The sequence below is a fragment of the Charadrius vociferus genome, unplaced genomic scaffold (assembly GCF_000708025.1).
Source record: "Charadrius vociferus isolate BGI_N301 unplaced genomic scaffold, ASM70802v2 scaffold50, whole genome shotgun sequence".
Lineage (NCBI taxonomy): Eukaryota > Metazoa > Chordata > Aves > Charadriiformes > Charadriidae > Charadrius > Charadrius vociferus.
In genome coordinates, this window is record NW_009646445.1 from 370,632 (window position 1) to 394,314 (window position 23,683).

A 23,683-nucleotide genomic window follows, 5' to 3' on the forward strand; every position below is an offset into this window, starting at 1 on the left:
CCAGTTCAAGAAAGACAGGGAACTGCTGGAGAGGGTCCAGCAAAGGGTAACGAAGATGATTAGGGGATTGGAACATCTCTCCTATGGAGAAAGGCTTAGGGACTTGGGTCTCTTTAGTCTAGAGAAAAGAAGATTGAGGGGGGATCTTATTAATACTTACAAATACTTAATGGGAGGATGCCAGGGGGATGGGAGTAGTCTTTTTTCAGTGGCGCCCAGTGATAGGACGAGGGGTAATGGGCATAAACTTGAACATAGGAAGTTCCATCTTAACATGAGAAGGAACTTCTTTACTTTGAGGGTAGTGGAGCACTGGAACAGGCTGCCCAGAGAGGTGGTGGAGTCTCCCACTCTGGAGATATTCAAAACCCGCCTGGACGCTGTCCTGTGTAACGTGCTGTAGGTGACCCTGCTCTGGCAGGAGGGTTGGACTAGATGATCTCCAGAGGTCCCTTCCAACCCTAACAATTCTGTGAATTCTGTGAACCTCAGAGGAGGTGTTCTAAGCACTGTTTTTTCCCCCCACAAATTTATGTTTGGGTGTCTTGGTTGTAGCACATCAGATGTGCTTTTCTAACCAGAACCTCTTTCTTTAACGGGCTTTCTTTTAAGTCTTTCCAGGAATATCTTCATTTCTCTGCCTGTTTATTTCGGATTTCGTTGCCGCTTGTTTTAGGGAGCGGACTGTGGTCAGCTCTTCTTGGGCTGTTAAAGCGATATTTAAGGTCTCGATTGACTTTTTTTAAGTCTGGATTTCATACATACTTTAGCAGAAACCAATGTAACTTTATAGCACACAATATAACCTTTGAGATCTCTAAATATTGATGAGAAAGTCTTTGGGAACTGGGGGGGTAGAGGGAGGGGAAAAAACGTGTTTTGCCAGAAGAGAAGTACTCTCTGGAATGGGAAGATGCTCAGATAAACTTGTGGAAGACTTACAAATAGTGGTTTGTAAGAGGTGGAAGACTTTAACAGGGGATGAGCCTATCTCTACAGATCTGGTGGATCAATTAAGGCATGATTGTAGCAGACATCTTGTCCTCAGGAGTAATAACCACGTGTATTCACTTGTTGCTGTAGTTCCTTTAAGACAGTTATTTTTTCTCTTTCAGAAATCACAGCACCCACGCTTTGGATTAAGCACTTGGTCATCAAAGATTCCAAACTGAACAGCTCCAGTATAAGGAATTCAGGTAATATTCCATCTTAAAAAAAAAAAAAAGTTTCTTTTAACTAAGCTGCAGTCCCTCACCGTCTGTTCTTGTTTCTTTCTTTCTTTGTTGTAGCTATCCCGCTGCTTTTCATTGTTGCAGGATTTGAAGTGCAGGCTATAAAAATAATTTCAGATAGCATCTTTTTTTTGTGTCCAGAAGGCCACAGTCAGTGTGTGATAAGGGATGTTTGTTTCCCAAAACCATAACTGGGAACCCTCTAATTTCATCTGTTAATTCATCCCAGCCAGTTGTTGTCTTTATTCTGTCTGCTGTTCAGCAGTCATTCATGGATGTACAAACTAACGCATTTAGCTCTGAGATCTGGGCTGTGGTTTTGGTGTAAGCAGTTGAGAAAATACAGAGAGGGGCTTCTTTTCCAGCAACTTCAAGATTCTTCTCTGCAGGGGATATTTTTTGATAGAGAAATGAGTGGATTATTTCATTATTTCATGACTGAAATAAGGTTACTTATGTCTGGGCCTAAGTAAAATGTTGATTATTTTTGTGGGCAAAAGAGGGGATGAGGGAAGACCCAAGCATAAAAACCTGCAAAGAAAAGATCATGAACATGAGTGGGAAAAGGGGGAGCAAGAAGATAATGAAGTTAGGATGTAAGACTTGAGATTGGACATGAGGGTGAAACTGTGAGGAGTTACTGAAATTGCCAGAAACTGGAAGAATCTGAAGAGGTAAGTTAGGGATTCTCGGTAAGTACTGTTTCTCTCTGATATATTTTAGCTGAAGTGGTAGAAAGGAAGAAGGTAAAGGGAATATTCAAAAGAAAACTGCCTTAAGAACCCATGGGTTTACTTAAATGTTTAAATAGGATTTGTTACTATTGCATATGTTTTATGAAACAATATATGCCTAGAACAGCTGTTGGGAGGAACTCCAGGCTATCACGATTTATTTGTTCTGGGGACTGAAGTACATCATCACCTGGTATTTCTAGATTAGTCAGAAAGCATTTGTGACACTCAGCAGTTCCCTTAACCTTCCTGTGCCACTTCCCAACTGCAACGTTGGAATCAGTGCTAGGCTAGGTGAGATTCTTTTGCTGCGGAGTGGAGAAGAGCTCTTAGCAGGAGGACATCTGTCATTGTGCAGACCCCAGTTTTAGCAAGTCTCCTGTGCTTTACCTCCTGACTGTTTTTGTAGTGTGGTGGTCTGTGTGGGAACTGCCAGTGAGAATCATCCAGAAGCTTCAGATGGTGTAGGAATATCAGCATTCTTCTTTTGAGGATGTCTTTCACAGAAAGCAGATGCAGATTGTGTTTTGTGAACTGTTGGGACAACCAGCAGCTCACAGTGCAATTGAGGGTGACAGCTTAATATTAAAATCCCATGTAATGGGTCTTAACTATCTTGGAGACCAACTTTCCTTCTAATGCAGCAAACCTGGTAGCTGCAATGCAAATAAGAGTTCCTAGGTCTGGGTTCTAAGAGGCTATAAAGGGATGGGGGAGTGGGAAGGTCTTTTACTCATGAGCCTGTCTCCCAGCCTTTCTTGGCCAGACAGAGCCAAAGGAGGCTGCCTTTCACGTTGTAAAAGCAATCAGTTTGTTCGTGTTTCATCAGGAAGCTGCCTGATGTAAACCTGATTTTTGTTTATGGAAGAGTTCCTTTTGTGAGTTTACTTTTCTCACTTTTTCAGTTGGTTCTGATGTCATTTCTGTTATTCAAACAAGATTATTGTGGGTACATGATACAAATTGAAAATAAATGAACTGGAAAATTCTAGAGTTCCATAGGAGGTGATTTCTACAGTAAACTAAAAGATGTGTACTTCATCTGACTCTGACAGACACTCATTTGCTGTAGGATCTCATTAAGATACTGGGTTGCCAATTTGTAGCCCCGAATTTCCACATACAAATACACAGCCATCTCAGTTTCCGACACTGAATTATTGATATGAAGAAATGCTGCCTCATCAAAATAGGGCTATGGTTTAGCTGATATTAGATGTGGGCTACTTTAGTCCGTTTCTTTCAACCAGTGAAGCGTAGTCCACTTGTTTGGTACCTTTCCTTCCTTTCATCCCTTGTCATATATGTTAAAAGGCAATGTGTAGGGTAAGTGGGTTTGAACAACAAAGAGCTGGGGAGGATAATTATCATTTAGAATCGGGTTCTTCAAATGTCTTCAAGTCTGTCTTGGCTGAAAATGATGAAATGACTGTCATGAGATGGGCATGCAAGATTAAGGGATGTTTTTAATTGGTTTTGGCCCTTGAGAGTTTGAAATATTAATGTTCAGCACACATCTTATTTTTCATCTGTTTTTAAAGGGTTAAGGTAAGTTTTTTACTAGTGCAAAACTAGATTTTTGGTCTTGGTATTCGCTCAGCAATATTGTCTCTGAGCTTGCACTTACTGTCTTGAAGCAGATATAGACTGGTATCCTCTTGCCGCAGTTTAATGGGACCACTGAAATTAGAGGTGAGAAAAGACCTGGTAGGTCATCTAATCTGTTACCTTAGGGCTGGTGAATGTTTGTGCTGTATGAAGAGCAGCATTTTCTAGTGTAGTGTGAATGCCTTAGGCAATAATGATTTCACTTCTTCCCATAGGAAGCTGCTCTGATGTCTGAACTCAGTCTCAGGATTTTTCTTTGTAATATCCAGCCTAACTCTTCTTTTCTTTCTGTTCTTTTTTTCATTAGTCTTGAGTTCTTGAAAGCCTGCTCTATTCCTTGGAGTTTGTATACTGAAACACTTAACCCTGATCTCTCTCCTCCCTGTGATGGTTCTATAGCCCTGTCCTTTGCAGTGAAGAGAAGTCCAGTAGATACTGCTGTCAGAGGGCACGTGCTGCTCTCTAATCAGCACTGAGATTGGACATCTTGGAAGGCTAGCACCATCACTGTATCAACCATGAGGAGAATTTAAGAATTGCTGTATGGAGACAAATAAGCTCTGTAACTTGCTGTCATTGCCTCTGGTCAATGTTAGGCTTCAGAGTGAGCCAACCACCAAGTAGCCGAGCACTGTGGAGCTGGTGACACCTGCATGTTGCATATGCAGCCTGTATCTCATAAAACCTGCATTTGAAATCTGAGTGTTCCACCTTGCACTTAGTGTTGACAAACAGAAGAGGTTCTCCTGAAACAGTCCTCTCTTAGAGTATTTGTTTTGCTTGGCATGTGTAAATACTAATTAAGCTAGGGATCAGGAAAAGCAGAATGATTCTAGCCTGGTGATTAGAGCACTTGACTGAGAATCTACGCATCTCCAGGCATTTTGCCACTGGATTTTTCTATGCTAAGTAAAACAGCATTGCTAGGAGGGATTGCTAGTGGTCTTACTCCTGCCGGCCTTAAAGAATGAAATGACCACTACATCTCTCAGTAGGGTGAGATGCAGGTTGAAATCTTAGCCAGAGGCAGGAATCAAAATAAGAACGTGTTCTAAAGTCTGGACTGTTGAGTAGCAGTTATTCTTTTTCTACACTTACAAACTAAGTCTTCTGCCTTTATGAATCCTAACAGCCCAAAAGTCAGTTTTGCTTTTCAGGGCAAGTGAAAGATCTAGATCAACACAATATTTTGTTTGCTGTGGCAAGACGGCAAAAACATTTTTATGTTTGTTTTGAATTGATTTTCACCTTCCTCAAACATGCACACCTGCATATGCTCACACATGGCTACCCCAAAATAAGCCTGTTATTTAGCACTGCCCTCTGTGATGTGTCATTTATTTTTAATACTGCCAGAGCAGGAGGTGATACAGATGGGACCTTTGCAATGGCCATTCTCTAATCATTGTGGGTGGGAACAGTCTTTTCATTCTACTTATACTGTTTCAACCTCTTACTTTCCTACCTTCTCTCCACAACCTATTCCAGCCTGGAATACTCCAAATGGTTATTCTTTTACAGTTCTTAATCTAGGGAAACACTTGATAATGTGCTTCCAAGAAAATAAATGGAATGGCTGCCTGTTTGGGAGCACCCCATCTCCACCGAGGAATCCATAGTTGTTTCTCATCTCCAGAGTTGGTTTATCTCCAAATCCATCTATGCTACTTAGCGATTTGGGTTTAGTTAGCAAGAGATTCCAGCCTGTATCCAGCTTACCGTGACAACCTTTAAGAAAACCACAGAGTGATGTAATGAGCTCATGCATGGAAAAATAAACAGCTCTAGAGAAACCAGCAGTAGCAGCCTCAAGTAAATATTCTGCAGTCACTGGGGTTTTGAACATGATGTTATTTGAAAGGAAGAATGAGTAATATATTAAGGTTAGCAGCTGAAGACAGGTTTGTGTGTGCCTAGTCAAAAAAAAAAAAAAGAAAAACCCTATAGCTGTTTATTTCAAAATCTTGCTTCTTGAATGGGGGCCAACTCCATGTGGTCTATTCTGTTCAGCTCTGGCACCCAAGCATCATGCAGGCATCTCACGTGACAGCTTTCCAGTGATAGAACTTTCTGCTGTCAGAAGCTCTTAGTGGACAGACTATAACTGTAAATGAGCTTTGAAAGTAAGAATGGTGGTATTGACACTTCTTTTTGTTAATTGAATTCACTTGGAGCCCAAACTTTAGGACGTCTCAAAAGGAGAAACAGTGTAAAAGCTGCAAGTCTGTATATACTTTTACAAGAAGCAGAAGCACACCTGCCATCCACCCCAAAGGGAGTCTGTGTGCTCTTGGGTGCAGTTTGTCTCCAGAGATCTGCATAGCGAGGTGGGATGTGATTATATCAAGTGTACTACCAGGACCTGGATTCTCTGGTTTGTCTGCATTCCTTAAGGTTGTTCCCACTTTCAGGAAAAAAAGGCAAGAAACCCCAGATGGCACCCCAAAATAGCTCCCTCTTTCTTGTACTTGCATAGGAAGTGATACCATCTTGCTGCATGCCTTTCTTTAAGGATCAGAGATAGTGATGGCTCCTAGGGGGAATATTCTCATGGTGTGTTGCCTTAGCCATATGGAGTTTTTCTAGGATCCCATACAATAACAAGGAGTCTGCTTTTAAGCCACCTATATTGAGAATTGGTGTAGTTCCTCTTGAGTCAGATTGTCGGGTAAGAACAACCAACATATAACAGGACAGGGCCTGCTGCTCTGCCCTTAAAAAGGAATATGGCAGTTTTGGTGGGATGCACCAAAACCAGTCAAGGCTAAACAAAAGCTTGATTTATTTACTAGGATGTTCCTTTTTAGCAGTGAGGACTAAACCCAAGGATCTTGAATGCCTGTATTTTCTAGAGCAGGGAGACAGTGCACCCATTTACGTTGAATGTATAATTATTTGGAGTTGGAGCAAATTTCCTTGTGCCTTGGAAATGTGGAACGCTGCAGAGACCAGGGAGCCACAGGTAGATTCGGATAAGGCTCTTGAAAAGCAAAGCACTGTTTTGAATGGGGGCAGTTTCTCACCTGTCTTTGTCCTGTCTTCTCAGCCTTATTCCTTAGCTGTCTTGTCCTACTCTTGGCACACAGCACTCCCCATCTTGTTATTTAAAAACATATGAGACCATTGGCTTCTGCTTCTCCTGCTACTTTTCTCCTACTTTCTGCCACTCCTGAACTAGTTGTGTTAGTTCCAAACTGACTGGCTGTCTCTTCATGCCAGTTGTATTAACATTACTGTCTGAATGTCTGTTACAGGATTGTAGGCTCTTCCCCAGATTTTGTGGCTGGTTACTGTTAGTCAGGACACCAAGTGGAGGAGATGGGTGGAAGCAAAAGTTGATCTCGCTTTAGTAGGAGAGCAGGTTGAGAAGGGGAGGTAACCAGGCACAGTTGTACTTTAGTAACATCTGAATAAGATGTTACAGTGGCAGTGGAATTGGAGAATTTTGGTGCTTGGGAATGACATCCTAATGCTGACTGCAGTCCTCCTTGGTCAACATTCTGGTGGTTCCATCTCCTCTGGGCATAACACCTGGGAGTAGTGGATTTTGAACTTCCCCATAGCTGAAGAGGAAAAAACAAGTGTCAGGGATAATGTCAAGAACTAGAGTTCATGGGAGGGAACCAATAAGTCAGCTTTTGCGTTTTCTACTCTCCTCTGTTAATGTGTCCTCCTTGGCTCTTGTCCTACATTTTGAGTCAGTGCGTCCCAACACCGTGTTCCTCTGACCTGTCAAAACTATTAGGCTACAGTCTGTCCATTCACTGTCCCACCTGGCAGAACTATTTATATTCAGACCTTTCTATTAGTCCTCTCACCTTCTTTTTGTAAGGGTTTGTTTTATTTTGGTCTTGAATTTATTGTAACTGAGATTCTGGCTTGATATCAAATGAAGCAATCTCAGGAGAAGCTCCTGTTGAGTATGACATGAAAACTTACTAATTCTATTACATTTTCACAGCAAACCTCTGCTCTTTCTGCTGGGTTCCTGCTTCCTTGCAAGCCACAATGGGATGTTTCTCCCTTACTTTCTATCCCTCCTTTTCCTCTGGCTCCATCTGTGGTTCAGGCACCCCTTTCTGTCTTGACTGCTGCTTGGGAGGCCTCTGTCTCTTCTTCCTGCCTGGAAATTCTGAGAAGGTATGATATATGCGATGCCCAAGTGTGATTTTTCCCAGTGTGACAGGTGTGGTGAAGAAGGGAGTATGTAGGGGAGAGCAGAAGCAGGGAGAATGGAAGAATCCAGGACCAGGACCCTTTCCAGACAGCCAGCAAACAAAGTCATAAATAACATGCCATTGGGGACCAGTTAATCTGCTCTATGAAAAGGTGCAAAGTATACAAGTGGGAAAAATAACATTGTATAATAATCGGCATGCAACCATAGGTGTTAAACCATATGCAGCTAGGCAAATAAATGAAGCTCCCCCTCAGTGCTGTGTGATAAATCATTCCCAAAGAATTCAGTCACTCCCCCTCCTTATCCCCCAAAGAAAGAAAACAAATTACTTTAGACATGGAGTCATAACTGCTACTCTACAGCTGCCAGTTAAGATGAGTGGACAGGGAGCAGGAGGAGAGAGAAGAAGATATAAGAAGCTGGGGTAAAAGGGGGGGAAAATAACCAACAACCAACCCTGCGTTTAAAACCACTGAGGATTTGGAGGGGCAAGGAAAGGATATAAGCTCCAGCACCAGACATTACCTGGACATACAGGAACAGAGCGGAGAGGTCAACTTTATGGAGTTTATTTTGCTTTTTAGCAGAAGCTGGTTGCTCTTGGAGGGGTTGCATTGACTTGCTGAATTCCTTAAAGTGCTCCTTGTTGTATGTAGTAGCAGAGTTCAGCACAGGCTTGTATGTGAATCTGCACTTCAGACATCTGTTTGAACATATGTTAATGCCTGCAGATAGACTACACCTATTGACTCACTTTCTTGCCTCTCTTGAAATGTTCCTCTCAACTTCACAAGAAAGATTGTAACGTTTCTAAGGTGCCACAAATAAGGAGGAGCTGTGTCAAAGTAATGGCTTGACCTGTGCTCCAGATTCCCTCTGGGAAAGTTTTAGACCTAGGCTTCTCCTGGAACCAGAAACCTTGGTGGGGCTTTCAAGTGACTTACAAGGTGACAACTGAAGAAAAAAAAAAAGGATTCGGTGGTACACAGATCAGTGCGTCCCTAAGAGTGTCTGCTGCCCGCAGTGTTGTCCAAGGAGGCCATGGATGGCACCTAGTAGAGTACAAGGCTGTGAGGGAGCAGAGCTGCATTCCAGAACTGCTGGAAAACCCTGCCCCTCCTATGAAGGCTGCCTTTTTCTGGTGCCAGGCTTAGGGTGAAGAGGTTCTCCATTTTGGAGGGTCTTGGAGACACGGTGAGTAGATGCTAAGAAGGGAAATGTGTGAGGCCCTGCAGGAATATCAGCTGGACTTGTGGAGCAGCAGCATGGGACATTTGAGGAAAATGTTGTAGAATCATTTAGATTGGAAAAGACCCTTAAGATCATCAAGTCCAACTGTTAACACTGTCAAGTCCACCACTAAGCCATGTCCCCAAGCAGTATGTCTACATGTCTTTTAAATATCTCCCTGGATGGTGACTCAGCCACTTCCCTGGGCAGCCTGTTCCAATGCTTGACAACCCTTTTGTTGAAGAATTTTTTCCTAATATCCAATCTAAACCTTCCCTGGTGCAAATTGAGGTAGTTTTCCTATTACTTGTTACTTGTGAAAACAGATCAACACCTGCCTTGCTACAACCTCCTTATATGTTGATTGTGTTCTTTTTAGTTTCAAACTGATGTTAACAGACCTGTGAGCCGTGTCCTGTGTATATTTTGGGGGTGGGAGGCATGAGTAAAAGCTGTGATCCTCATGTTCCCTTTTTCTTTGTGGTCATCTCATTTTTGCATTTTGCTGGATCACCAAAATAAGCAAGTGGTCAATGAGAACCAGTGACTACGTTTTGTGGTACAGTTCAGGGTTGGCTTAACTGTATACTTTTCAGGCTGTTGAAACGGTGTCTAAGTAGCTGGAAAGACTTCTTGGTAGAAGGTCTCAAGGATTGTCTCTGAAGAGTCAGGAAAGAAGACTGGGCAAAGAACCTACTTTCAGACCCAGGCAAAGAGATGGGATTATTTTTAAAAAGCAAGGCAGCATTCAGTCTTCTAGAACGCATGAAGGAGGAAGAGGTGTAAACTAGCTATCTTCACTCTGGGTGAATGAGATGGCATTTCTCTGGTTTCAGCAGTTATAATGCAGGGAGGTCTGTGATCCTGCTGGTGTTACCAGTCTCCCACCTCATCTTAGGCTTATTGAACAGGCTGAATTGAAACTGATATTGAATAGCACAAAGCTGCAGCTTCTCTCTGGAGCTGGGACCCCCAAAATGCATAGGGTCCCACAGCTGAAGGGACTGTTGCCTGTGTAAGGCTGCAATTTGGAGAAATCCTACTGGGAAGAACACTAACCTCAGTCATAGTGTTACTCTAGTCCTTCCATTACCTTTCAACCCAGACCATGGAAGAGGACTACCTCCATCTCATGACAGTGATGAAGTGGGAGCAGTTTCTCTGTCCTGTGGCTGATGTCTGAATCCCGTATGTTATGTCATTGAACTCCCAAAGCCTGAACATTTTGCCCACAGACAGCTGGCTCAAGCTAAACATCCAAGAGGTGAGTGCTAGCACTCCTGTCAGAGGCAATTCCCTCTGCCTCCTTGTAAAGTGCAAAATAGCACAGGAAAAAGCTGATCTGTCATTACATGAAAAGACTCATCACGCTATAAACCTGTCTCTCTTCCCTCCTTTTACTCACCAGCAGTAGCACAAAAAAAGAATGTGACTGTAGTTAGGGAGACCAGTCTGATACTTTTTACCTGCCTGTGACAGTTTCCAAAAGCTTTCTATTTGGTGTCTTATAATTATACATTTACAGTGCTGTAAAAATAGTGTGCTCATATACTCCAGCTGGCAGAGGTAGGCAAGTTCTCCTTGCTAGTTGTTCCAAGCACTATTAAAAACAGGTGTGGAAGTGAAAATAGTTTCCCAGTAATGTTAAGGCTTCAGTGGAAACACCTATGGCTTCTCGTTTTATTGAATAGCATTCCTCAGTGTAGAAAGAGTGCAGTGAGAAAGGAGTATAGGGAAAATGAATGAATGTGTTCAAGGACAGGTGGCTTATCTCAAAGCTAGGTATGCAACAAGCTAACAGTGCTTAGAAACTGTGAAATGGAAAAGAGGAGTTAGGGAAGAAAAAATGCGGATTCTGGGTAGCTTCCTCTCAAAATCACAAGGGCAGTCTCTGAGGTGGAAAGCTTTTCTACTGCTGAGGAACCATCCTGATGGGAAGAACTGAAGAGGGCTGTGTTTTGGTGCCAAACTTTCTCCACTCATACTGTGGAAACTGTTGTCATTGTGAAGGTACCGCACAGCTACAGTTGTCATACAGAATGTGGAAGCCAGGTGCATTAGGAAGATCAAACTCCAAAATCTGGAAATTTAAACCAGATCAAATATTTTTCAAGATTTTAGGCTGTGTTTGCAAAGAGGTTGCCTCGGTCATCTAGGATCTGCTGGAGCTTCTCTGTCTGTGAGAAGAGTGGAAAAGACCTGAAGAGGTCACACAGTTTGGTTTTTGTTGTGTTTTTTTTTTTTTCTTCCCCTTTTTAACTTGGGGTCATATCCAGTTAACAGCAGCTGTGATGTATGTAACCTGTTCCTAATGGGGATCCCACTGCCTCTTCCAATGACTGAACAGTTAATCACCAGGGCTTTTTAATATCAAACCTAAATCTCATTTCTCCAAGTAAGCTGACTTCTACTTGAACTACCCATGGGGAAGAAAAAAAAATGATCTATGACCATCTTTTTTTATATAACAGCTTTTATGTCTCAGAAGACTGAATGTCATCCCTAGACTAAACAAATGGAATTCTTTCGGCCTTTTCTCATAGATCAAGTTTCCTAGACCTCTGCCTCTTGCCTTTGCTCTCTCCTGCACTTTTGCCACCTCTCCCTCAAAGTGCAGTGCCCAGAGCTGGACACAGGGCTGATTTAAAGGCTCACCAATCCTTAGTGCCTATTTCTTATGTGAGGCCTCTGTCTACATCCCACAGCTAGGTTTACCTGTTTTGATTTTTTTTTTTTTGATGTTGCTGTTTGCAATGCCATGATGTTGCAGACTTTTTTGTGGTCTACCTAAGCTCCTGACCACTTTTTTCCAAGTCTTGCTGTCTCGCCAGTAATTTCCTTTCCGTGTACTGGATTTCTCCTTGCTGGCTGTTATGGTTTGTACTTTTAAGTTGTGATCACATGGATTTAAAACCATTTATCAAGAAGACTTTGAATTCTTTCCTGAATTTCAGTCTGTAAATCAGATGCTATGTTCCACTAGCCAAATTGGCCATTTAATTTGATGCAAGACAAGTCTCATGATCGCTTTCAATACTGAAGAACTGTTTCACAGAGAACTTTTGAGACCTCTTCTCTTGGAGCATGTTTCTCTTAACCTGCAGTGTTAGACAACTTTCTCATAGTAATTGGATGTAGTCTACATTTTCCTGATTTGCTTACGAGAATGACACAACTTATAGTACACTAATGAACCAAAATTTAATCAGAGCTCCATCTAATGCATCGTGTATGAACATGCAAATATTTGCAATTTTTTGCCAGGATGATGTACTGTAGCCTAAAAAAAGTACTGTTCTTTTTCTGCCATCCTCCAGCTAGCCTGGCTACAGCTCTAGGACAGTTAGGACTGTGTGACTGACTGTGTGAGAGATGGGGCGGTAGAAAGAGCCCAAGCTCTGCGTGGAAGACAGTTGAGTTAGAATTGCAGGGACAGGTAGCTTTCAACTGGCAGGTTTTAAGATGTGCAGGTGTGGAGCTTTATTCCTGTGTGGTTTGGAAAGCCTGTGGAGCGGACTCCTTTCCTAGCTGGGCAGCACCCAATGCCCACAGGCTCTGCAAAGTGAGCACAAGTTGTGCATCAAAAAGTCCCTCAAAGTTCCCTCTGATTCATGGGACAGCCTTATTTCAAGCTAACGGGTAGATATTGAATAGGCTTCTCATCACGTAACACTGGCGGGAGTGCAGTGCAGCTTTATTGCTTTGAGCAGAAGGAAAATGGCAGGGGAAGGATATGTTCCTGGATAGCTGAAGTTTAATGAGCCACTTGGAACAATGCATTTTTCAAAATTATAAGCCACCTGTTAAACCTTTGCATTGTACTTGTTCAGCACTGGAACGTGTAGTAACCTCTCTTTCTTCTGTAGCCTATGCCTTGAGAAATGGAATTGAGTGAGTACCAAGGTAAAGCAAGGACTGGTCAACTGGTACAGTGTGGGAGCACCTGCAAGGTTTGTTTTTCACTTCACCTTTATATTAGCCAGAATACCCTGGAAGGACCACGGTCCCAGACAGAACAGGGTGGAGCGGGTAGCAGTGCTGATGACTAACAGAGGTGCGGAGAGATTTATGCTGTCCCCATGAGCCGTATTTGCTCAGCTGTTATTGTGCTCCTAGTAAACACAGAAGGGGTTGTTTCTCTCTCTCCACCCACAGCCCTGCTCGGGGGACAGGCAGCTAGTGCCTATTCACCGCGTTGCTTTGCTAGTCCTGCCAGCCCTTGTGTGTGTGCATACCCAAGGCTCTTCAAATTATCTTTTCCCTCTGAAGTGGAAGGGATGCAGATTTGAGCTGCTGATACAACCTGTGCCAAGCTTTCTCTGTGGAATGAGGCTGTGCTTTCTGCCCACAGCTTTTGTAAGTTCCTTATGGGGATGAGGCACCTGTTCTCCTAGAGTGGACTTGGGTCCTGTTAACATTAGAGCTCCCTTTATGCAGTGGAAAAGCAACTTTAAGCTCATGCACCTGTTATGATAACATAACCTGTTCAAGGCTCCTCTTCTCTGCCACAGTCCTGTAAAGACAGGCTAAATAAAAATGAGAATTAAGCTTCCCTGGGAGACAGGCAAAGACTTCCTCTCACTGAGAGGAAAACTGAGGCACAAAGATACTTAGTCCTCGCTTTTGGGTTGGCACAGGATGTTAATAGGAACTTGGCACTAGATATCCATACTGCTGCCTTTTGTTCTGTGCTGCACTAGTTCCTCACAGAGGCAGCAAAAGCTGGGAGTTGAACAAACAAAAATTTGGAAGAGGCATGTGTTTGATTTTTTTTTTTTTTTTTAAATGGTATTTTGAAGACAGGTCCCTGTTGCAGCACTAACAACAGGGATTGGTCAAGAATCCTTCAGTAAAACATCTTTTCCTCCCCTTCTGACAAACACTTGTTCAATAAAACTGAAGCTTTTTGTGGGAACTCCATGGGAAAAGTGCCCTCAGTCCAGAGAGAATTTCTGGTCAAAAGAAGTGAGAGAGTGAAAGAGAAGGAAATCTGCCCTGCCTGGCATAGCCTGGATCTCTGGGGTTGGCTATTCACACAGATTCATTGGGGCTGGGCAGAAGCACAGAGGGAGGTTAGACCTTCTCTTTTGCCTGGTTTGGAAGGACTCCTGTCTATCAAGGGTGTAGGGATCTCTCCAAGGTGGTTGGTTTTGGTGTTGCAGTCTCCTTCTTCTTTTAATAAGAAAAAAAAAGGGTGCAGAAGAACAATATTCAAAAAAATAGTCTGCTGTGGTTAGATCGCAGATCATCTTTGTCCCACCCGAATCCACAGCATCCTCGCAAGCCTCGGTGATTGATGCTTGGTCGTTTGGCTCCGATAGCAATGAGAGTTGTTATGTGTCAGGAGAGCAGCTGGGGGAGGCTGCCTGGTCCCCAGAGCAGCACGTTGGCTGCATCTAGCCCGGCAAGCTGAGCATGAGAACAGTTAACCACAAGCCTCTGGTTAGATGCTGCTAGACACCCTCTCTTCTCAACTTTGTAAGGTAAACAAACACCTTATCTCTTCAATAACCATGTAGTTTATTAGACAGTCAAGATGAGTCCCTTACCTCATACATCATTTTTATTTTTATTGTGCAGGCACTAGACGTATGCTTGAATGTGTGTACTTAAGGGACCAGGAATGAGAGACCTTTTTATGAATCCAACCATGTATTTCTCAGAAGGCCATTACTGGGGGAAAATTGTTGCATAAATAATGTACAACTGCAGATGTTCAAGCCCTGTTTTGCTGCCATAGCTCACGGCTTCAGAGACACTACTTTTATAAATATCTTAAGGAGTGTTAGAAGCAGTCGAGAGTAAGAAGGAACAGTTAGCATTTTAGAGCTGAGCAGTTAAGGTAAAATGGATGTTTCTGCCAGTGATTCTCTCCTTTGTGTGTGCATGCATTCCCTATCAGATTTTTGCTGTCATTGGATTTGTTGTAATCTACATTTTCTGTCTCCTGAAGGTTTTGCTCCCCAGCAACATCAAGTTGGCAAGCGTTACTCAGCTGCTTTGCTGATGGTTGTCTTAAGTCAAAGCAGAGATGGCAGAAAATGGGGGAACGTGACAGTGCCTTTTTAAAAAAAAAAAAAAAAAAAGACTGTAATATTATTGTTGGTCTTGGGAAGGCTGTTTGTGTCCCACTGACTTGCTGTCTTAAGAGTTCTCCTTCTAGATGTTTAATATAGGGACCTTTTTTCTCTATCTTTGTGCCTGCAACCCTCATTAACTCAAACAGGGAATAGGTTTTTAAGTGCCCTGCATGTATAATAAATATATGCTTCTTTCTAAGATGACAGCTTAATTTCACAGCTGGCACTAAACCTTCTAGCTTGGCCATAGGCTTTCACTGTCCTCCATAAACCTGGCCTTGGCAACAACAGCAAAGTTTCCAGTAAGCAGTCTGACTGGAACAGGCTGACTTCAGTGTCCTGGAGTTGGGATAGCATTTGATGGTCCCCTCATTACCCACGAGACTGTCTTTCAGGGTGACAGTGTATGCAGTCCATGCCAAGTCCCATACTAGGGAAGCTGATGGTATGGATTTCCCAGCTGATTTTGCTGGCTGTTGAAATACACTCCAACTGTTAGCATTCATGTTTATTTTTTAAAGGAATTAAGTGCTGTTAGAGTGGTAGCCTGGAGGAAAGAGCCTCTCCGGCGGCTACTACTAGTTAATACTTTCTTCTGCTTAGTAGGCAGATTTCATTGAAGGAGCTTTCCACAAGGCTGTTGTCAGAGCCTCCAGTTGGTGTCAGTGTTTGCTGTTCTGGTCCTCTCTAGCTCAAGGAAGGTATGGTGGATTTGGAAAGGGTTCAGAGAAAGAACTGGGTCAGCTGGGACTCTTCAGCATGTAAAAGAGAAGAAGTAGGAATCTGTAAAGCAGCGAGAGACAGGGAGGGAGACTGCAAACTGTTCGCTATTTCATCCTCCAGAAGAACTGGGGTCAGCAAACAAAACTAGTTGGAGCCAGGTTTAGATCAAACCAGAGTATGTATTGTGTTCTACGTGCAATGTGTAGTCAAGCCGTAGAACTAACTGCAGGATGTCATAGTCAATAAAAGTTTATAAGGGGAGACATGACAAACTGGTGGAAGGGAAAAAACATTGCTACTCACTAAATACAAATTCCCTGTCTGTCTCTGCGAGTTTCTGATCCACGACTGGTTAAGACATGAAATACACGTGGGAAAGAAGTATATGCTTGCCCTGTTCCTCTGTTCTCCTCTAAGCTTCTGCTTTTGGCTGTGGCTGGAGGTGAAAAGTTGGGCCCTTTGTTTTGCCCCAGTATGTTTGTTTTATGTCCTTCAGGATGTAATGGAATAGTTGAGACCTTCATAGTGGCTACTTCTAGATGTATGCTAGAAATGAGAAAAATCTGATCTCCCTGCTATTTCAGTTGTACTGCTATCATTGCTAATGATGGGCCACTGAATACTGGTTACGATGGTGGATTTTGAATCATTACATCTATTTGATGTCAACTGAACAAAACCTGTAAGATTTGTTTCACTCAGCCTTTAAAACACCCTTTGAACAGGAGTGACTACCAATCAGTTCTGTATTCTGGTAGTTAATGCTGTGACTATTCAGTTCCCACAAATTTCTGTTAATAAGTACAGCAATTTTTTTGCCATTTCTGATGGCATTGTACAGACGTGTGTGTACATTTATTCTGTGTAATTTGCATACCTAACTGCAAATGGATGTAAAATAAGATGCTAACTCATCAAAAGACATTCTTTCTCTTTTTTTCTTGATTTCAATAAAAGTGGCATATTTTTTGTTCTGACACATACAAAAAACCCCACTTAACGTTTTGAGTCATTTTTAGTGCTAGTTTTGCAAGACAAAAGACTTGAGAGATCTTGGTTTGACTTTGTGCACTCAGGAAGCTTTGGGGATTTCAATAGAAAAATTTCTGGAATGTAGTTCTCTTCAGCAGAAGCTTTTTTTTTTTTTTCTTTTGCTTCTTATATATAATGATGATAGGGAATTCTGCCTCTATTTCTGCTTCCCCAAGCTGCATGAATGATCCTCCTCACCTGAGGGCCAAGGTGTGAATTGCTGTCGGCAGACCAGGGGCCCCTCATGATGTAAGTGGTTTGTTAAGGAGCCTGCAGGCCTCTCGCTCAATGACTTCTCTGTCCATGTACAGCTTGGGAACAGTCACGGGGCCTTTTTTTCAAATGTGAAATCTGTCAGCAAAGTGAAGTCAGCTTAAATATCAGCTGAGGTTTGAGCTCCCTTTCAGTTTTTGTTGACTTTATCCCCTCCTGCTCCTTCCCGATCAAGTTTCTCTCCGCTTGAGCCAGACTTGCCGACACTTAGAAGTTTTCATTCTGTGTTTTGGTTGTGTGGATTTGTGTGTGGCAAAGTTCAGGTGCCCTTCACATTCCCAGCCTTGACAGTGATCTGAAATACTGAGGGAGACCATTCTGGGTCTTTGAGCCTCTTTAGCTGCTACAGTTCAATTAGAAACCAGCAGAAGTGCTTATGATACCCAAGGCATGCTGTACTAGGGTGACACTGTGCAGACCTGCTGGAGTTTGTTGTGTCGTACCTGCTGCTACCAAGCTGAGGAATTCTAGCTGTGAATCGGCACCCCTTCTATTCCCCAAATACAGAACAAAAATTACTCTCTGCACCAGAATTTATCACCAAAATATAAGCCACAACCGATGGGGTACAGACAGGCAGGCAAAATACACAGAAACAGTGCACATGTGTTAGTTGTGTGCTGAGCCTGTCCCAGGGGCAGGATGCTGAAGTCATGCCATGCATGCTGGCTGACCATGGAAACATCCGCAGGTTTTGGATGAACCCGTGCTGTCATTGCCTGTCAGCGTAGAAGCATTTTATGTATTGAAAGCTTGAGGGGATTCTTGGCTGTGGCAAGGAAATTCAGATGTTGTGGGTTATTTATAAAAAGAAAAGAACACAGTAAACTGCAAGGGAGAGGAAAGCTAGGGAAGTAGAGAACAACTGTTCCTGCTTCTGGTTTTTGTCACTCTCCTGAGGATAAAAGGTAGGAGTTATGTTGTTGTCTTTTTTTACCCTAGACTTAGGCATGTTTTAAATCCTGCGATCAGCTGTCTTGGCTGCTTTCTGTCCTATATGCATGCTTTTTTTTTTTTCTCTCTGGGATACTTTCAGTGGTGTTGAAATAATTTTTCTACTTCGCAAAAGGCCAGAATGTCTGAAGACTTGTAATAGAGAACTTTTGGCTCTTGAGCCAAATAGGTCTTAATGTCCCGTGGGTACTTTGTGCATCTCTTCCCCCTTTAATGGCTGGGCCATATAAGAGGCAGCAGCCTGGCACTTCTCCATGCATCCATCGCTTCTCTGCAGGTGGTGGTTGAAGAGGCAGCATTAGGGCTGAAGGTGCCCAGCTGGCTGCAGAAGTCACTTCTGGACTTCTTTCTGTTCTTTGGTATGTGCCGTCTGTGTACTCTGTTCTCTGGTTAATGATGTGTTTGAAAATAACCCTTTCTCTGTAATAAGCTATTAAAGGACAGGGTCCTAACTACCTTTTGGTAGGAAGCAATATTGGGTGCCCTCTGTTTTCAAGGTGAAGACAACGGTGGAGTGTGCTGGAAAGGTGATGGCAGTGTGGGTAGAACGGGATATCTCAGTCTGTTCCCTGCCGAGGTGTGTGCAGGTGTGTGCTCTCTGCATTGCATAAGGCGGTGTTAAAACATAACCTTCTGCTTCTCTTGGGATCATGCTGGAAAGATGTTATTGAGAGGGCAGAGTGTGTTGCAGTCTGGAGAAAGAGATAGTGGGGCAGGGCAGGGTGTTTGCCTCCTTCATTTAGCTGGAAAATACAAGTCACAATTTAGGATCTCTCAGTATGTGAAAACATCATCTGGGAAATTCTTACCCTGTGGCTGCAGTAATAGTGAATTATTGTTATCTGATAGTTCTGTTCCAAAACCCAGGTGAATAGGAACAGTTTTTCTTGCTGTTCCTGGCTTGCTGCACGCTTGGCAGTCAATGTCTATAATCCATAATCTTGTGTCACAGCTAAATTTAGGAGGAAGCTCTCAACCCAGAAGTTCCCTGAGTCCTTAGGGGTGTGGATGTAGTGCTGTTTACTGAGAAGGAAACAGACACGAAGGTCTCCTGGTGCACAGGATACCCATATCCTGCTGAGCTGAGAAAGATGATCTTGATTTGACTTTTTTTTCTCCACCCCTTCCAACCTCCCTCCCGTCTTCCAGAGAAAGTTCACTCCTGCGACCAGGAAAGGCAGAGCGCCCTGGAGGAGGCCAGGCAGAACCCCCGCGAGGGTATCGTCATCCCTGAGTGTGCTCCTGGAGGGCTCTACAAACCAGTGCAATGCCACCAGTCGACTGGGTACTGCTGGTGTGTCCTGGTGGACACGGGACGCCCCCTGCCTGGTACTTCCACTCGGTAAGAGCTGTAGGCCTGGTGAGATGCCTGCCTGGAGAAGATGAGATATAAAAAAAATACTGTTGCTATATCAGATAAGTTCCTACTTCTAGAGCAGTCAGCTCTGTACTAACCTCCTTAGAGCTAGCGGTGCTGTATGGGATGTTCCATACTGAATGTTGCTATGCAGCTCCCTCTCCGTAGGAGTTGGCGCATAGTCACTACTGCTCTTACTTTCCTCTGTGTTAAGTATTCATGCAAAGCAACCTTTTTTTCTCTGGCTTGCAGCTTTTGGGTGGTAGCAGGAACCAGGGCTTTGCTCAAGAATACAGATCAGGGGTGCGAGCAGTGAAAAGACAAGTGGCTTTGTTGTATTATCCTCTGCTTTATGCTTCTATGCTGTGGCCACTTGGATCCTGACCAGTACAGATTTAAAAGACTGCTTGGTTGTGTGTTACAGATTTTAAGCCAGGGTAGATTTTCCTTTAATTTGCTTTGTATATTAAAACTACTGGGGGAATCTTCTGACTTGGGGTTTGGAAACAAATTGTGGGTTTGGCAAGTTATAGAAACAGGCCAGTAGGAGTTGGGACCTAGATATGGTGATTCTGCAGAGCATGGTCAGCTTTGAGAGAAAAAAAAAAACAACTCAGCCTGTGTGCACAAGAGTTGGAAGAGGGGCTTGTGCGGTCTGTGGGTTTGTGTTGGTAGCTGGTACTGGACTTTGGAGTATGCTCTTCCTTCTGTCTCCGCTTCTGCTGCTGTTGCTGACTGTCCAAGCAGACAGATGCTTGAGAATAAGCCCACAGAAGAAATATTACTGGTTTCCCCTGTAGTAAGCAGATAACACACAACCCCTTAGCAACCATCTGATGACACTAAAGCTATAGCACATAGTTTAGCATCTGCTGTTCTCCTTTTTCAGCTATGAGACCCCAGTGTGTGAAAGCGATGCCAGATCGAAGAGCACAGAGATTGATGATCCATTCAAGGACAGAGAACTTCCAGGTCAGAGAGGAACAAGATCCTGTCTCTGCCTTCTTCCTTTGTCTCACCTTGGGACTCTTGAGAGGCCAAGAATATTGTTGAGGAGATGGGGGATTTCCCTCGCCATGCATGTTTTACCATGGGTTTTATTCTGTGTTATTTTGGATCACCTCCAGTTTCAGCAGTGAACTGGAAAAGGCGGGGAGTGGCCTGGGGGCCAGTTTATATTGCCTGTCTGCCCTTTGAAAACACGTCTGGGATCAGAATTTTCAGGAAAGAAACCTGGATGCCTGGAGGTCCCCTGGGGGAAGAATGGACTCAGCATTGAAAGTTCTTCTTCAAAGCCTGGCCAGGACAGGATCCTTTCCATTTAGCGGGGCTTTTCGGCGGCAATGAAAGAGGGCAGAGCTGGGAATTGTCAGTGGACCAACAGGCTCCCTGACACTGCACAGACCAGGCAGGGCAGCGTTCCTGGTGCACTAAGGTGCCTTTACTAATGCTGACTCCTCACTTAGCTGGGCTTTATCCCTCATTTTATGCCTGGGACCCACTTTGTCTCCCATTGCTGCTTGTTTTACATTCTGCTTTCCCCCCTTCACAGAGTGACAAGCTATAATTTACTGTTCGCCTACCTTGTTTCTGCTAGGAAGATGTGCTGGGCATAGGTGTCTGTGCAGCTTTTAAAAATTATATCCTACCTGTCTGTGCTCTGTTTTTTCTTTCCTGCCACCTTTCTAAAGAGCAGAGTGAGGGGCCCTCACTGACAGGTCAGCCATTGCTCTCCTGGGTAGGGGTTGACTGCTTGAAAACAGAAGCTACAGTGGGTCCCTCTCCACCATGAGAGTGGTAGAGACCAAGAACTCTGCAGAAAGCACTGGTAGCTCTGGATCCACTTCATTTTCTCCCGGCCCTTTCTAGGGCTAGTATAAAGTGAGTTGTCCCTGAGCAGGTTAGCAAAGGAAATGAGATTTTTTTTTTCCAGATTTGCCTTCTGTGTCTCCTAATCCTCCTCCTGCTGGCTCCTGATCTCAGGCCCTGTAGCTTTCTGCTTAGCAGCTCTGCCCTCAGCAGGGCTCTTTTCTATGCAGCTCCTCATTTTCACAAGTCATGTAGATATTTCCTATTTGCCTCCCTCCCACATTTGAATGAAACTGGCCAATTGGTTCAAGTATTACTTTGGAGGGTAGGAGGAGGGAAACCAGCTAAATGATTGCATTAAGGCTAATTTCCTTAGGAAATTACGCTAAAATAGAATAACCTTACTTGCTTTCTTCCCTGTCCCCTTCTCCCCTTGCTTTGCTGCCTCTCCCTGCATTTCCACCCTGCCTCCCCAGAATTCGTCTGTGAAAATGCTTTGCTTTGGGGCTTTTTCGTTGAGACTCTTTCTGGTCTCTCAGGAAGACAGAATGATTTAGTTTCCCTTCTCCCTCCCCTTTTGCCCTTCTCCCTCCCCTTTTGCGCTGCAGCTGGACAAGGGGACAGGAACTGCTTGATGCAGAAGAGGACACATGCTGCTCTGTAGCTTAGTGGTCTGGTCCCAGCATCAGACTCCAGGAGAGCTCCCCTCTCAGCTCAAGCCACTTTTCTGTGCCTGAGTAAACTTTCAGCTCTGTCCTTAGCTGCGTTCTCTGGCATGATGGTTCCTGTCACTGAAAATGCCCTTGTCTATGGACATACTAGAATATGGAAGATGCGATCCTGGTTTGTCTGCCTGAGCGATGCTGTGCTGCACGATCTTTTGATGCAGACTTGAGGTTTGATTAGCTGCTCTTGGATGCAAAAGTTCACTGGCGAGCCAGAACTGCAGGGGGTGAGAGAGGATGTTTCTTTTTACTTTTTTTTTTCTGCTCTTATTTCTTAGCAGAACTGAGTTTTAAGAAAAGCGTCTGCTTTAATTTGAGTCTAATCATTCCATTTGCACTCAGTTCTGTGAGGGGGACCCCATACCTTATTCCTCTTCTAGAGATTCGCCCATTCTTCAGACTCCAGTGCTGCAGACAGTGTGCTCCTTGGTCTGTGTGAAGAGACCCTGCAGAGGCCAAAGTGGGGGAGACATAAGTCCAGATCCTTGCACACCTACATTTATCCTCTTCACAAACTGTGTCATGTCTGTGGCCAGAAAAAGGAAAGAAAGAAGAAGGGAAAGCGTTGCTTGCACATAGCAAATGGCAAGCTGCTAATTCCTGCAGACGGTGAGATGCTGAGGCCCTAGGGAGATGACTTCTAGCAAACGGGTTTTCAACCTTCTCATTACTGCAACAAAAAGCTCCTTTAAGTGAGTGGTCTACTCTGGCTGCCATAGCAGCTTACCCATTACAATGCTGACATTTTCTGGACCATGTGCCAAACGAGTGCTGAGGGGTGTGCGTGTGTGTAATGCACATAATGTGGAGACAGGCAAGGGACTGTTGGTTAGCTGTTGCAGAGAACAGAGCCTGTAATGCTGCAAAGGAGGGAGTTTTGTCAGATCAATTTGCAAGCTGCTTTCAGCTGTCAAGGGATTACAGTAAGTTTCTGGTGCTCTGTTTGGGGTACACGTGCTTCTCTGCATGTCCGAGAAAAGCAGAAAGTGTTGACACTGCTATATGTTGCTGGGGGAGGCTGTTTTCTGATGTCTGCTGCCTTAATCAGCTTACTGATTGGTAGCGTGTGGTGGTTTGGGGAAAGAGAAGAGGTGAGGGATATGGTGATGGCTTCTCTGTCACATCAAGAGAAGACAATAGGATGGGAGGTGATGAGTTTTGGATAATAGTTTTGGAGGTGGTGGATTGAAATTAAGTACACTCATTTCCTGGCAGGATAGAGCAATTGTTACGGTATTAATGTGGTAGTAAATGAAGCATGCTTTTGCTGCTTTAAGAAACAAGGAAAAGGCATAGATTGCCTCATAAAGGTGAGGAGATGGAGAATTTCGTCTCAGCTGTGTCATAACAGACTGGCACTGTTAAGGATAGGAGGCTCTGTCAGTCTGTGGTTATGATGGTAGGGAACTAGACAGCCTCAGCACTAAGTAATGGAAACGGTTACCAAGCTTGTCTTCAGCCCGCCTTGTCCTCCTTAAGGGAGCAGTGACTGGGGGTGATTACCATGTGTTAACTTAGACTGACGTATTTCCCATGCAGTGTGATCATGCAAAGAACTGAATTATTGTGGTAGTTGCTGGCAGGCAGTGCTCTGTGCCTGAAGAGGAGAGTGTGAGCAACAGTCCTCGCTTTGGCCCATTCTTTGGGAAGTTTTAAGCCGTCAGTTAGGACCTCAGAACAGCCATGTTTGCAGAGGAAGATGACCCAGGAGGTAATGAGTTGTTTTGTAAACTTCTCTGCAAGTGT

At 43.8% G+C, this 23,683-nt stretch overlaps 1 protein-coding gene across 1 annotated transcript in view; it reads left to right on the forward strand.

Moving 5' to 3' along the window:
- Positions 1-23,683, forward strand: part of SMOC1 (SPARC related modular calcium binding 1) — a 160,756-nt gene that overhangs the window by 118,414 nt on the left and 18,659 nt on the right. Inside the window, exons 7-9 of the mRNA XM_009882460.1 lie at positions 1,116-1,196; positions 19,196-19,388; positions 20,293-20,375. Coding sequence (XP_009880762.1) covers positions 1,116-1,196; positions 19,196-19,388; positions 20,293-20,375 — 357 coding nt within the window. The remainder of the gene's footprint in view (positions 1-1,115; positions 1,197-19,195; positions 19,389-20,292; positions 20,376-23,683) is intronic.